General features: G+C 52.3%; 2 protein-coding genes across 6 annotated transcripts; both read right to left on the reverse strand.

Annotated features, from left to right (window-relative positions):
- Window positions 1-289: 289 nt before the first annotated feature.
- On the reverse strand, window positions 290-12221 carry gon4la (gon-4 like a). Of its 5 annotated transcripts, none has more exons than XM_041053888.1 (26): window positions 12169-12221; window positions 11362-11582; window positions 10981-11198; window positions 10519-10593; window positions 10361-10411; window positions 10223-10276; window positions 9066-9161; window positions 8871-8963; window positions 8581-8742; window positions 8211-8421; window positions 8034-8135; window positions 6360-6400; window positions 6156-6271; window positions 5888-6059; window positions 5625-5711; window positions 5351-5528; window positions 4996-5146; window positions 4775-4922; window positions 4569-4685; window positions 3305-4198; window positions 3002-3097; window positions 2625-2831; window positions 2398-2541; window positions 2053-2309; window positions 1766-1868; window positions 290-1663 (listed from the first exon to the last, which is right to left on the reverse strand). In XM_041053888.1, the coding sequence occupies exons 2-26, from the start codon at window positions 11555-11557 to the stop codon at window positions 1550-1552; spliced, it is 4083 nt and encodes a 1360-aa protein (XP_040909822.1). In that variant the 5' UTR covers window positions 11558-11582; window positions 12169-12221; the 3' UTR covers window positions 290-1549. The 5 variants fall into 5 exon arrangements, 4 of the variants coding, with proteins under 4 accessions (XP_040909822.1, XP_040909821.1, XP_040909823.1 ...); XM_041053887.1 differs by having other exon boundaries at window positions 12062-12186; XM_041053889.1 differs by having other exon boundaries at window positions 12051-12186.
- Window positions 12222-12928: 707 nt separating this feature from the next.
- Window positions 12929-13814, reverse strand: LOC121192217 (C2 calcium-dependent domain-containing protein 4C-like). The gene is made up of 2 exons (XM_041053803.1): window positions 13759-13814; window positions 12929-13634 (listed from the first exon to the last, which is right to left on the reverse strand). The coding sequence occupies exon 2, from the start codon at window positions 13624-13626 to the stop codon at window positions 12985-12987; it is 642 nt and encodes a 213-aa protein (XP_040909737.1). The 5' UTR covers window positions 13627-13634; window positions 13759-13814; the 3' UTR covers window positions 12929-12984.
- Window positions 13815-13932: the final 118 nt, after the last annotated feature.

Raw genomic sequence — 13932 nt, forward strand, 5'->3', positions numbered from 1 at the left:
TGCATTTCCGGACCTAATCTGTCTAAGTGAAGCTAACTTGACCAATCTCTTCGATGTCACCGTCTAATTGGTCCAATAACCTGTCAATCACAACGCAATCGCTCTCAGTCAGGTTTCTACGTCACAGGTTTACCACCTTTCCTTTTTAGTCACTGTGAAGGGGTGAATATTAATGCAATCACTTGTTTTACATGATGTTTGTAGTTAATGGACATTACTGTACTTTCATAAACACACTGAACAAAAATCACTGAAACATTAGAGAAACAGTTTTTATTAAATCAGTGGATTCAGTCGTATTCAATATGAACACACACACATTTTCTACAAAACCCTCAGAACATCGCTGCATCCTTCACTAACTCCAAGGCCGCTAGGTATCATGGGAGCGATCAGGTGGGTTAACCTTGATGCATCTTGGGAAGACTAAACTTTTCAACAAAAAAAAAAAAAAAAAAAGTCAGATTCAGAAGCTGCAGAAGAAAAAACAGATGTTTTACTTTTTAGTGCAAAATGTTTGAGGCATTTTAAAAGAAAATAAACTCAAGTAACAAAATGTGTTGAAACGACGGATCAGCTGATCGATCGCAGCAGAATCATCCGGACACCTGTGTGCAGGTGTTGTCTGTAACAGCTGTGTAATGTGTGTGACTTTCACACTCAGTCCAGTTTTAGTGTTTAGAATTTTCACTGTCTGATTAAAAACGTGGACTAATCTCAGTTCGTGGGCAGAATCCTGAATTCTGTCCTCACCGATCAGCAGGTGGAGCGAGAAGGACCGGACCTCTGTCAGCCAATGAGCACAGAGTCTCAGACCACGTCCACATGAAGCTGGTCTCGTTAGAACAGAGACCTTCCCGACCTCTGGTCCTCCGACGTCCTCTGTGATCCTTCGGTTTAAAGTGGACGTACCTGAACTCGGCAGAGCGGCTGATCATCACGTACAGATGTCAGCACCAGATGTTCTGTCGTTGAACTGAAAAGATTTACCTGTCTTCCTGTTGTCCAGGTGTTTGACAGGACAGAGCTCTGCTGAAACCACCTGGAGACGCCACCGGTGTGGACGCAGATTGGATTCAACAGTGTTAAGGTTTTGATGGCTTCGTGTGGGCGTGGTCTGAGGTGTTCACACCTGTAACAGGTAGATTTTCAGGCTGCAAATCTTCACTGTACCTCTTCAGACTTCAGCTGTCTCACAAACCCCGCCCCTGGCACGCCCTCAGTGGGTGGAGTTCCTTCAAAGCTCCGACTCAGAGAAACAAGATCCAGAAGCAGAACTGAAACAAAATCCAGGGTCCATGTCTTTTGGACAGGATCCTTGTGGAGACAGTTCCAGACACTCATCAAAAGACACATACAGTCAAATGTCTTCAGGCTGAGTTAGGACGGTGCCTCACACCTAGAACAGCTGCTGAACAGTAACTGAACTGTGTTCCAGACAGAACAACTGAGGCCGGTTCTGCAGCGTGTTCTACTGAATCCTGTTTGTGTGAATGAAGCGTGTGACTCCATTACAGGCTGATCTGGATCAGACTCTTTGGTCCAGCGCTTAGTCGGGGGCTACCTCCTGACTGCTGATTGGCTGGCACTCTGAGGAACAGGAAGTGGACTTCTGAGATGAAGACTGGAATAGATTTATCAGGTCGTGGAAACGAAGACTCACCTGGAGGAAACAGAGAAAGGTGACGTCCTCACTTCTGCTTTGAAAACAACAGGTGCAGAGCTCAGGCTACTACCTGGACACTGAAGCCCTGCCCTCTCTCACCTGTTGGGTGGTCTTGTTTCCCAGGTGGGCAGACACCTGTCTGAATGTTTTCCTGTTGGCTCCTCTCTGCTGACAGGCCGTCAGGATGGCGCGGTCTGCCTCCCTGAAACAGGAACAGGAAGTGTCATGTGGTTTGCTGTGATGTTTTTTAGAATCTTATTTTAATTTAAGACGTTTTTGTGATTTATCCTCGATGTGTCCTTGGCAGTTTGACGCTGTCGGCGGGCCCGTCCTGCTCCGAGGGAACCGCTCTCAGATCCTCAGTGTGTTTGTGTGTGTGTTCTCACCGAGTCCAGATGACGACCTTCTCTCCTGTGGAGGTCATCGAGATGTTTTTGGCACACACCGCTCGTTCTTCCTCTTCCTCTCTGTCACTTCCTGTCCCACTCTCGTCAGACATCTGATGGTCGGAACCCGTCCTGTTCTTCTGGAAAGCGGAGTCCACCTTTGTGGTCTCGGAGCTGGTTGCTATAGGAGACGTGCGGGAGTGAAGCTGGTGGAAGAACTGGTGCAGGTCGGGGTGGTGTGCGAGGAGAGACGAGATCTGACGAGAAAAATCAGGACAAATAAACTTCACTCGTTTAAAAACTGATGATCAGCTGATTTCTGAGGGATCAAGGCTCATCGTCTACCTTGTCCATGTCCTCAGGTGGGGGGGTGGGGCTTCCCTGCAGCACCGACACCACCTGTTGGTAGAGAGAGGAACTTTCTCCCAGACTCCGTCCCAGTCGCCGTAGAAACCGACGGCTGCGTTCAAACAGTTGTTGCTCCCACAGCTGGCAGAGAAAAACAAACGGCAGCAGAGGAGTTTACACAGGTGCAGGCCGTACCTGTGTGATGTCAGAGCGATGTCACTCACCAGTCCACAGCGGCGGGCCTGTCCTCGGCTCAGGAAGGCGGCGAAGTCTCTCAGCAGCTGAGGCCAGGGCTGCAGCAAACAGCTCAGTCTGTCATACAGGAGCTCCGGGGCCCCAGAGGCCCCCAGGGGCCCCTCTGCTGAAAACTGATCCAACACCTGCAGCAGCTGCTCAGAGAGGCCCGGAGACACCTGCACCACTTCCAACACCTGCGCAGGAAACAGGAAGTACAAACAAAAACATGATAATGGTGCTGCAAATGACAGTAGACCAATCAGGACGCAGGAAGTCCCCCTGATGTGTTCAGGTACGGACGCCATCCTCACAGGTTCTGATCCAGGATCAGGTGGGTTTTATGTCTGAGCCGCTCTGCTTTTACCCTGTGGAGATAATCCTGAGCGAACGCCACTTCCTCCGCCTCCCTCCGGTCATCTTCATCCTCCTCCTCCTCAGTTCCCTCTGACGACAGCTTCTCCTTCACAAAGACACAAAATGAGTTTCAGCTCAGCTGATGTTCATCGTCCCCTGATCAATGAACGGCTTCGTCTATAAAACAGAATAACACTGAGAAGTTTTGGATCAATCTTCAGCTTATTATTGATTCACATGAGTTGTTGTGACCAACAGTGAAAAAGTGACAGGACGTTTTCAGGCGACTGACGGAGAGGACGGGGTGACCGACCTGCAGCTGGAGGACGGACGCTCTGGATTCATCTGAAGACGTCTCGCCATCATCACCATCGCTTTCTCCTTCTGCTGCTCTGGATGGTGTCAGCGTCACTTCCTGTTCACTCTCTGACCCCACCTCTTCGGGGTCGACCATGTCATCGTCATGGGTGACACTTCCTGCAGTGCTGGACGATGATTCAGACAGGACCAGGAGGACCTCGCTCTCCTCCTCCTCTTGTTCTTCCTCCTTTCTCTCCTCATTTATCCTGATGATGTCATCAACCACCTCCACCTGAGAAGGGGTGGGGCCTTCAGGAGGAGGAGGAGGAGGAGGAGTCAGTGCCTCTTTGTCACTCCTCATTCCTCCTCTGTTCAGGGCGGGTTTCTCTTTCTCAGGAGGTGAAGAAGACGACCTCCTCTTCCTCCCCTTCCTCCTCAGGACGACAAGGGTCTGATAGTGGCGTCTGATTTGCTCTGTGGTTGTCATGGAGACAGTGGAGGGAATGATGATGTCAGCGGGGTTGTCAGTCCTGGTCAGGGGGAGTCGGTGGAGGAGGACTCGTGGAGGTCTGAGAGCTTGGGGGCAGCAGGTTTTGTGACTTGGAGGAGGTGGGGGGTGGGAGGAGGGGTCAACCTGTCCATCAGACAGAGGGGAGGAGTCAGCAGGTGGAAGGGGGAGGGGCTGTTGTAGCAGGACAAAGCCAATGCGTCTGAAGTCAAGCTGTTTGGGGAGGCGGGGGGCGTATCTTGTCCCGGGAGGGAAGCTGTAGGTGTTGGAGGCGGAGCGGAGGAAGGTCAGGTGACTCTGACGAGGTCGACTCCACCTGCAGGGGGGTGGGGCCTCGGGGGCCGAGCCAGGTGGGGCATTATAGCATTTAATGGTCGGGTAGATGACAGGAAGACTCCTCTGTGGGGGGGGGGGGTAAATTGTTCAGGTGACAGGTGCTGAGTAACAAACAAACATCCATCAGTGCAAACCTACAACCAGCCGACCCACAATCCTCTGCTCCACGCTCACGCAGAGATTCTCTCCCTAGGTTTGAAAAAGCAGAAACTACAAACGCTCACACAGCCACAGTCGGCCAGTAGGTGGCAATAAAAGCCTGGTCCAGAAACCTCATGTCCTCATATGTTCTCTACGTCTTACATGTCCACACCACACACATAAACCAGAGCTCCTAAAAACCTGCACTCCAGGAGACAGTTACAGATATTGATCTGATATTGATCCGATATCAAATGTACACACACGTTACTGACATCAGCCTATCACCCACCACCAGCCAGAGAGGCATGACGCTCTCCTGTCTCTCCACCGGCGGCCGTTGCTCTGCCGGATCAGCAGGACGGCAGGCCACGGGCATCGGCCACAGCACGCGCTGGTACCTGAACGCCTGTGGAGGACGGACACAGGTGAGCGCCTGCAGATCCCACAGAGACCTGTACTGAGACCAGCTGTACGAGCGCGTCGCCGCTCCATTACCTTGACAATGTTGTCAGGGGAACCGGGTCTGCAGCACTGCAGAATTCTGCGTCGGACCTGGACCAGAGTCTTCCTCAGCAGGAACTGAGACACCAGCTTAGTTGGGTCACATGACCCTTCCATGTTCCTGAGACCCAGAACCAGGAGGCTGAAAACACACACACACGGTCAAAACACAAGTTTCAACCAGTAGTTTGAGGTGCGTGTGTGTGCGTGTTTACCAGTCCTCAGCTGCAGTGAACGCAGCCGTCCTGCGGGGGCAGTACAGATCTGGGTCAAGGCTGACACAGGGCAGCAGCTCTGGGTAGAGGAAGACCGGACGAGTGGCAAAGAGCCAGGCCAGTTCAGCTGGCATCATGGGATAACAACGCACTGGACACACAGAGACACACAGAGACACAGAGACAGACACACACACAGGTCATCAGCCTTTATGAGAAACGTTCAACATGTTCCCTGTTTGTCAGAACACGGACGCCTGATCACGATCGTCCTCCTGCTCTCACACGTCCATCTGCCTGGTTTTTATCTGTCTAACAGAGACATCCCATGATTCCCAGGCACCGGTGGACTCACTGTGTCCTCTGGCGTCAGGTGGGTGGTGTTGTGGCTGGTAGCTGATGGGAGTCTGTCGCAGCTCCTCCAGCAGCTGCAGCGCCCCCTGCAGGTTGGCAGATCTGAAGACACTGCAGAAACCAGGACGAGCCGAGGACATGAGCAGCTCGGCTCTTTGAGCCAGCACGTCCAACTCAAACTGTCAAAGCAGGACGAAAAAGACAGAGAGACGTGTGTTAGGTCAGTTTACAGGTTTCGATCAAACCTGCGGTGTGCTGGTGTCGCCGTGTGTTACCAGGAACTGTCTGGTGGTCTCGGCCTCGTTGTGTAGTTTGGCCACAGGTGAACTCAGCAGGTGAATCTGGGTCAACAGCTGGATGTGCTGAGGGACAGACAGCGTGTCATGAGGTGCAGATGTTCATCTGAGAGACACCAACCTGCTGCAGCACACGTGAACTTTCACAAATGAACTTTCACACGTGAACGTCCTGCTGTGAGCGGTGTGTGTGTGTGTGTGTCGTGTTCAGCCGTGTTGTGTGTACAGGTGTGTGTATGTACCTGTTGTAGCTGCAGCTGCAGTCTGGTCTTCTGCTGTGCGTCCAGTTTCAGTGTGTACGGCTCAGGACAGAGTGTGTGTGTCTGCCGTCTCTTCCTAATCAGAGCCAGCTGCTGCTTCACTGTACGCAGCTCTGTGATTGGTCCATCCTCCGCCTCATCGTCTGCGAGCGCTCTGTGATGTAAACACACAGAGTCAGAGTGTGTGTGTGTCATGATGTCAGTGAGTGTCCTCACAAAGATGTGTGTGTGTGTGTGTTTTGTTACACACGTGCTGTGCTGCTCCTCAGGTGTGTGTGTCTGAACAGTGTGTGTTTCCTCCGGCGGCTCTTCCTCTTCCTCGTGGCCTTCATCATCCACTTCCTGTCCCACAAGGTCTTCTTTTAACTGACACACACACACAGGTGTTGTGAGTGACATGTGGTCATGTGACAGAGTGAAGACGAATCAGGCTGCTGGGTGTGAGGACACTCACCGTTTCAAACAGCTCCTCCATCAGCTCGTTCACCTCCTTCTCTGGACGACAAACAGAAGGAGGTCAGTTCATCTGGTGACCAATCAGAGCACAGAGTTGTTCCCTGTCACTGAACCCAGAGCCCCCCCCCCCCCCTCAGTCTGAGGGACATTCAGCCTGTCTGAGGGACATTCAGTCTGAGGGACATTCAGTCTGTCTGAGGGACATTCAGCCTGTCTGAGGGACATTCAGTCTGTCTGAGGGACATTCAGCCTGTCTGAGGAACATTCAGTCTGAGGGACATTCTGTCTGAGGGACATTCAGCCTGTCTGAGGGACATTCAGTCTGTCTGAGGAACATTCAGTCTGAGGGACATTCTGTCTGAGGGACATTCAGCCTGTCTGAGGGACATTCAGTCTGTCTGAGGGACATTCAGCCTGAGGGACATTCAGCCTGTCTGAGGGACATTCAGTCTGAGGGACATTCAGCCTGTCTGAGGGACATTCAGTCTGTCTGAGGGACATTCAGCCTGTCTGAGGGACATTCTGTCTGAGGGACATTCAGTCTGTCTGAGGGACATTCAGCCTGTCTGAGGGACATTCAGTCTGAGGGACATTCAGTCTGAGGGACATTCAGTCTGTCTGAGGGACATTCAGCCTGTCTGAGGGACATTCAGTCTGAGGGACATTCTGTCTGAGGGACATTCAGCCTGTCTGAGGGACATTCAGTCTGTCTGAGGGACATTCAGCCTGTCTGAGGAACATTCAGTCTGAGGGACATTCTGTCTGAGGGACATTCAGCCTGTCTGAGGGACATTCAGTCTGTCTGAGGAACATTCAGTCTGAGGGACATTCTGTCTGAGGGACATTCAGCCTGTCTGAGGGACATTCAGTCTGTCTGAGGGACATTCAGCCTGAGGGACATTCAGCCTGTCTGAGGGACATTCAGCCTGAGGGACATTCAGCCTGTCTGAGGGACATTCAGTCTGTCTGAGGGACATTCAGCCTGTCTGAGGGACATTCAGCCTGTCTGAGGGACATTCAGCCTGTCTGAGGGACATTCAGTCTGAGGGACATTCAGTCTGAGGGACATTCAGTCTGTCTGAGGGACATTCAGCCTGTCTGAGGGACATTCAGTCTGAGGGACATTCTGTCTGAGGGACATTCAGCCTGTCTGAGGGACATTCAGTCTGAGGGACATTCAGTCTGTCTGAGGGACATTCAGCCTGTCTGAGGGACATTCAGTCTGTCTGAGGGACATTCAGCCTGTCTGAGGGACATTCAGTCTGAGGGACATTCAGTCTGTCTGAGGGACATTCAGCCTGTCTGAGGGACATTCAGTCTGAGGGACATTCTGTCTGAGGGACATTCAGCCTGTCTGAGGGACATTCAGTCTGAGGGACATTCAGTCTGTCTGAGGGACATTCAGCCTGTCTGAGGGACATTCAGTCTGAGGGACATTCTGTCTGAGGGACATTCAGCCTGTCTGAGGGACATTCAGCCTGAGGGACATTCAGCCTGTCTGAGGGACATTCAGTCTGTCTGAGGGACATTCAGTCTGTCTGAGGGACATTCTGTCTGCAGTTTCCTGTTCTCAGTCACAGTTTCACTCCTACATTAATAAATAAAATCATTATCAAAGTTATTTGTTAAATTTTCAGTGTGTGTGTGTGCGCATGTGTGTGTGTGTACTGACTGGTGATGCGGACAGCCTTGTCGTCACGGTAATCCTCCAAGTCAGGTTCATCGATATCAGCCAGGAAGTTATACTCTGGATCATCTTCATCATCACACTCCTCTGAGAAAGAGAGAGATTTTTACAGAGAGACACACGCACGCACACACACGCACACACACACACACCTGTCCTCACCTTCATTGTCCATGTCTGAGCTCATCAGGCCTCTCAGCCAATCAGTCCACTCCCTGTCCTCGTGGGCGGAGCTGGGTTCATACATGTCAGGTGTGATATCAGGAGCTTGGAGCTCCGCCTCCAGCCGGCCCAGCGGGACATCACGAAGAGGACGTTTAGACCGAGTCCGGTACGCCATCAGACCCACCTCGTTCTCGGACTCTGACAGAGGCTGATGGGGACAGACAGAAGCTCTGAGCGTCTCTGATGCTCGTCCTTCCTGCTGTCCATTTAAAGACAGGCTGAACCTGGAAGCTGCTGCTTTTCTCTGATTCTGAACTGAGGACGTATGAAGCTGCTTCAGATCTGCTGTGTCTCTGACAGGTGTTACCTGGTAGGGCTCCATGCACACGGCCAGCTCCTCCTCCACAGCATGAAGTTTCTCCAGAAAGGTGCTGTCAGTCACTGCTTTGGGGGTCGGGGCTTTGGGAGGGGGGGGGGGACCCATTGAGATAGACCCCACCCTCAAATTCCTGGATCGGCTTCGAGAAGTCTGCAGGGGACGGAGAGATCAGCCAATCAAAACAAAGAGGAGGCGGAGTTTGACAGTTGAGGAGACCAGCATCCTCACTGACCACATTCACTGTACAGACAGGACAGGTGTGGACCTGTCCGTCCTACCTGCCAGGGGCTGGAGCTGTCTTCCTCCGCTCTGTTCAGTCGACTTCCTCTGGGAGACGAAGCCGTGCTCTCCATGTCGCTCTCCTGGAACGTCTACACGCCAATAATCAATAACCACTTCACATCAGCCATCGACACATCTACATACACTGTTTCATTAGTGTGAACGTGCAGCCAATCAGAGCAGAGTCTCACGTCTTCAGCCGTCTCCTCGTCCTCTTCCTCATCAGGACGGTACTCTTCATCAGAGGAGTCTTCCTCAGCCAGAGGGATGTCCACGAACTGAGGAGCCTGAACACAGAGAGGGCGGAGTGTCACCTGTACAGGTGTGTTCACTGACACGTGTTCATCTCAGACACATTTTATCTTTCTGGTTTTAGATTAGATGAAAATCGTTTTTAAGAAAACTGGAAACTTTCTCAGATATTGATCTGTTACCTGGCTGAGGGGGCGGAGCTGAGCAGCCTGACACCCTCTGCTCAGTGACCCTGACCAGTTCTGTATCACCCTCACTTCCTGTGACTACTTCATCATAAGAGTCAACTTTGTTTGTGTTTCTCCAGTTAAATGCTTTTAATGTGAAGCTGCAGCAGCAGGAAATGTTTGTTTTCATTAGCAGTAACTTCACGCAGCATTTACAGCAGACGCAGCTGATCATCAGTGGGTGTTACCTCCCTCTGTGTGGCCCCGCCCCCTCGCTGTGAGCTCACATTTATCTCATGAACGTGGAACCATCCAGCAGTTTGGGTCTGAGAGGCAGACTCGCTCTCCCTGTGGCTAAAAACCTGCCTCTGTGATGAAGCTGCTAGAGGCTAGAGCAGGGGTGGGCAAACTGTTCCACAAAGGGCCGGTGTGGCTGCAGGTTTTTGTTCCAACCAAGCAGCAGCACACCAGACTGGACTCATTTAATCAACTGATCTCAGTCTTCAGACAGTTGATTGGTCAAACTGTGTGCTCTTCACTGGTTGGAACAAAAACCTGCAGCCACAGCGGCCCTTTGTGGAACAGTTTGCCCACCCCTGGGCTAGAGGCTAGACTGCCGGGGGACTTCCCATCATGCACCGGGCTCCTCTCTCTCACTCTGTCTGCTCTCATTCATATCCCATTAAGACATGTTACTAACTGAGCTTCTTCTCTTTCCTGTGGTTCTGTTCTTTCTCTCCTCTCTTCTTCTGCTGTCGCTCTCTGCAGGTTCATCTGCTGCTGTGGATCAGCTGCCGCCATTACTCTCATTCATTATTATTATTATTCCTTCTATCAGTCTGACATCATTAGTTCTTTTACTGTTGTTGTTTGCATTCATATTAGTCCTGTTACTAAAGAGTATGACCTTATGACCTTTTGACCTTTACCTTGTTGATGTCACTGGTTTTCTTGATGGGAGAAATGTTCCAGGCTGGAATCACCTGACAGGTAAAAAAGAACATCAGAAACAGAAAGTAGACGTTACGCAGATGTTACGCAGATGTTACGCAGACGTTGTGTCTCACCACTCCTTTCTCCACCACTTCTTTAAACTTGGATCGAGTCATTTTCGGCTCCTGAAGAAACAAAAACACATCGATCATTGAAAACAGATCAATACCTGCAGGTAGGAGAAAATGTTAATGAGCTTCAGCCCTGCGCTCTGATTGGACAACAGACTCACAAATGGCGGGACGGCCTCGGTCTCGTTGATGGCGGCTTTCATCATGGCCACCACGTGTTCGTTAGTGATCACTTCCTGTAGGTCAGAGGTCAGATTTACTTCCACAACACTGAGTGACAACAATCATTTATCATTTATTATTAAACTGTTTTTAAAGTGAATCCTGTCACCGACCACAACAAACATGAAAGCCGCCGTTCGTAAGCCAGCGCTCAGACAGCACAAACTTTATTTAAATGCTACAAAGCTAATGTTAGCATTAGCAGCACCAGTGCAGAAGAAACGTTTGAGTTCAGCATCAAACTTCATCCCTTCGCTCTCAGAGCTTCTACTGATGTTAGCATGCTAACCAACAGCCAACCCGTCCAGTCTGCCCTCAGACCAGCTGGAAACTGCACTACCTGTGCTGTAAATGAGTCTCCAGGTGTGTTAAGGTGTGTCTGAGAGGGAGGACGAACTCACGTGGATGATGTTTCTGACGTTCACTGTGGTCAGGTTGTGTTGTTTGGACTTTGTCTCTAATGATTGGTCCAGGAGTCTGTCAATCTCCAACTCTGCTCCCGCCTCCTCTTCTTCGCTGTCTGAGGCCCCGCCCCCCTGCTCCTCCTCCTCGGTCAGTTTGGCCCTCCTCTTCCTCACTGCTCTCCTCCTCGCAGCCTTCGCCTCCACCTGACTGTCCTCTGACAAACACATACAGACTGACCTCAGATTGCTGCTATGTACGAGCCGCCCCGAGTCCCTGTCAGGTGAACAGGTTTCAGGCCGGTGGAGACCCTGGATCTGCTGGCTGTGAGACGTGAGGCTGGGCGGGGGGCGCAGTGTGTGTGTATGTGTGTGTGTTACCCATGGTGATGACGAGGCTGGAGTCGGTGGTATCTTCCTCCACCAGCAGATAGCCTTCCTCCTCCTCTGGCTGCAAAGCATCATGGGAGAGGGGCTGAGGAGCGGATGGAGGCGGTCTGAGGGACCGGGCGGAGGAGACGACAACAGGCGGCAGTGTGGACGGGCTGAGTCTGACGCGTTTGCGGACCGGGGTCATTGTGGAGAACCATGACCTCTGACCTCTGTGGACACATCAAGTCATTTTCTGAACTTTACACTGATCGATGATGAAACATCCTGAGGGTCTGAGACGCTGTGCTGGGTCAGACCCTGAACATCATCACAGCACCGGCACAGAATCCACCTCAGACCTCAGACCAAAACAAACATTTCGAGAGAATTCTGGGAAATTTCAGCGGCCAGGTTACATATGTTAGAAACTGACTGTTGTTGTTTGTATCATAAACAAACATTATTGTTGTTATTTGTATCGTCACGACCGACAGCTGCAGATAACTGACGAAACACAACATTTCACATTTAAAAACGTGTCCGTTAGCTTCTGTTAGCTCCTCAGACCCGGGTCACCGTGCGTTCAGCCCGGTAAACCGGGTCTCCTGCCCGGGACCAGGACTGTCTCTGCCTGCTGTCCTGCGGTCCTGCGCCGCTAACATGCTCACAGCTAACGTGCTAACACTCCGCCAGCCTACCAGCAGCTTACGTTAGCCTGAGGACGCGGTCCCTAGCCGGTCCGACTCCCAGTCCAACGGCCGGTGTACTGCCGGTTTTACACGGTTTAACGGTAACGTCCAACGCAGACTCACTTACCCGCCACAACGACCCGACGCTTCCGTTGTCCAATAAACTACATTTCCGGGTGTGCGTCGTTCCGTAACTGTGACGTCATCAAGAGCAGCGACGTGACAGCGCGTTCAAATATTAAATAAACTCTGGAAAATTACACGATTAATGAAGGTAAAACAAACCGGAAACAGGTTTAATTGAACTGAGGTAAAATCCGCCCGGGGACAGGACATCACCCCTGTCCACACTGAAGCCTGGAGGAACAGGTCTGTGTTGAGACCGAGCTCTGTGCTGCTCACACACGTGATGAGACACGTCAGAGCGTGTTACCTGGCTTCCAACCACACGTTCACATCTCACGTCCTCTTCCATCAGCTCCATCTCCTCTAAGACACTGGGATCCAGGTACTGTGGACAGCCAACACCCAGAGACAGACTGTGGTGCTGAGGTGGACACCACCAGGTCCCCTCGGCTTCTGTCCACGGTCCACTAGATCTGTGAGTCTCTGAGAAACTGGTCCAAAGACCGGCATGTGGTGAGGACTGCCGGACACAGGTGAGGTCAGCTCTTCAGGTCACAACGCGCTTTTACACTCCCACAGGACAGGGAGGACAGGTGGTCCAGATGTTTGTCACATGTAAAACCACGTGATAGCTAAACTATCACTGAGAATGATGACTGCTTTTAACTCATCTGATATGATGAAGGTCAGAAACTTTCAGCCATTAAAACACACGAAGCTTCATTCAAATCATTTATTCAGAACCTTCCAATAAAATCTAAAACCCGGAGCCTGTCCCGGTCCTGGCACCGGGACAGGCTCCGGTCCGCCTGCCACATCAGCGGGTCACGGTCTTCATAGCCCCGGGACTCAGAGCCTTCAGAGCGGCTGCAGGTCTCTTAAGCTCCTTCATCACCTGCAGACCGAGAGCTTTAACTGGCCGCAGACAGACGCGGGACCTGCCGGGACCGGGACCGGGACCTGGAGGAGGATGAGGAGCAGGTGGCGGTGGAGAGTCCGCCGGATCCTGAGGCTCGGCGTCTGTGACCGTCACAGTCAGCGGTTTGTTTCGGTGAAACAAGGACTCCCGCCGGCGCGTGCACGGGCTCGAGGCCAGCACTGCGCGGAAGCCGTAAGGCGTGGTCACCTTCTCCACGTGCGGCAGCGACATGGCCGCACGCGTCGTCAGGTCCGTGTCCGCGGACTCCGCCGCCGCGCCGCGTCGGGGGGCTCTGATCCGCGGCGGCAGGCGGAGCAGGAACCGGGGGGAGGCCGCGGGGCTGTGCGAGACCTCCGGGGAACCGCTTCCAGGACTGTCCTCATCACGGTCCGACAGCAGTCTGGTCCGGTCCGGGGAGCTCCGGTGAGCCCGCGGGGAGAGCACGCGGAGCGGACTGCGGGACGGGATGAGAAAGTCTGGGATCCGCTCCGGAGTCAGAAGCAGACTCCGCAGAGACGATCCGGATTTAACGGCAGACATGTCTGAAGCTGCAGAGAGAGAGAAGAGGTTCAGACGCGCACCTGTCCTTCAGGTGGATCAGAGAACCAACCAGTCTGAACGGGATCCGGTGTGACTGGAGATAAAAACTTCTGGATCAGAGAGACCACTTACCTGAGTGCGAGTGTCACCTTGTCTGAAGCAGACTCCGTGTCCTGGTTTATATAGGCAGCTGCAGCAGGTGTGTCCAATCAGGCTGATCATACATCAGTCCTCCAAAGTCCTGAGGCCCGGACCACAGAGCGAGTCCAGCACACCTTACCTGGTGAGGACCACGCTGAATCTGGT

This window comes from Toxotes jaculatrix, chromosome 13 (assembly GCF_017976425.1).
Source record: "Toxotes jaculatrix isolate fToxJac2 chromosome 13, fToxJac2.pri, whole genome shotgun sequence".
Lineage (NCBI taxonomy): Eukaryota > Metazoa > Chordata > Actinopteri > Toxotidae > Toxotes > Toxotes jaculatrix.

Excerpts from the sequence above, each read along its gene's own strand:
- LOC121192217 (XM_041053803.1), bottom strand. The coding sequence starts at position 13,626 with ATGTCTGCCGTTAAATCCGGATCGTCTCTGCGGAGTCTGCTTCTGACT.
- gon4la (XM_041053888.1), bottom strand. The coding sequence starts at position 11,557 with ATGACCCCGGTCCGCAAACGCGTCAGACTCAGCCCGTCCACACTGCCG. Across the intron at positions 8,422-8,580 it reads TGTGCATGGAGCCCTACCAG|CCTCTGTCAGAGTCCGAGAA; the intron begins GTAACACCTGTC and ends TGTCCCCATCAG. Across the intron at positions 6,060-6,155 it reads CCTGAGGAGCAGCACAGCAC|AGCGCTCGCAGACGATGAGG; the intron begins GTGTGTAACAAA and ends TTTACATCACAG.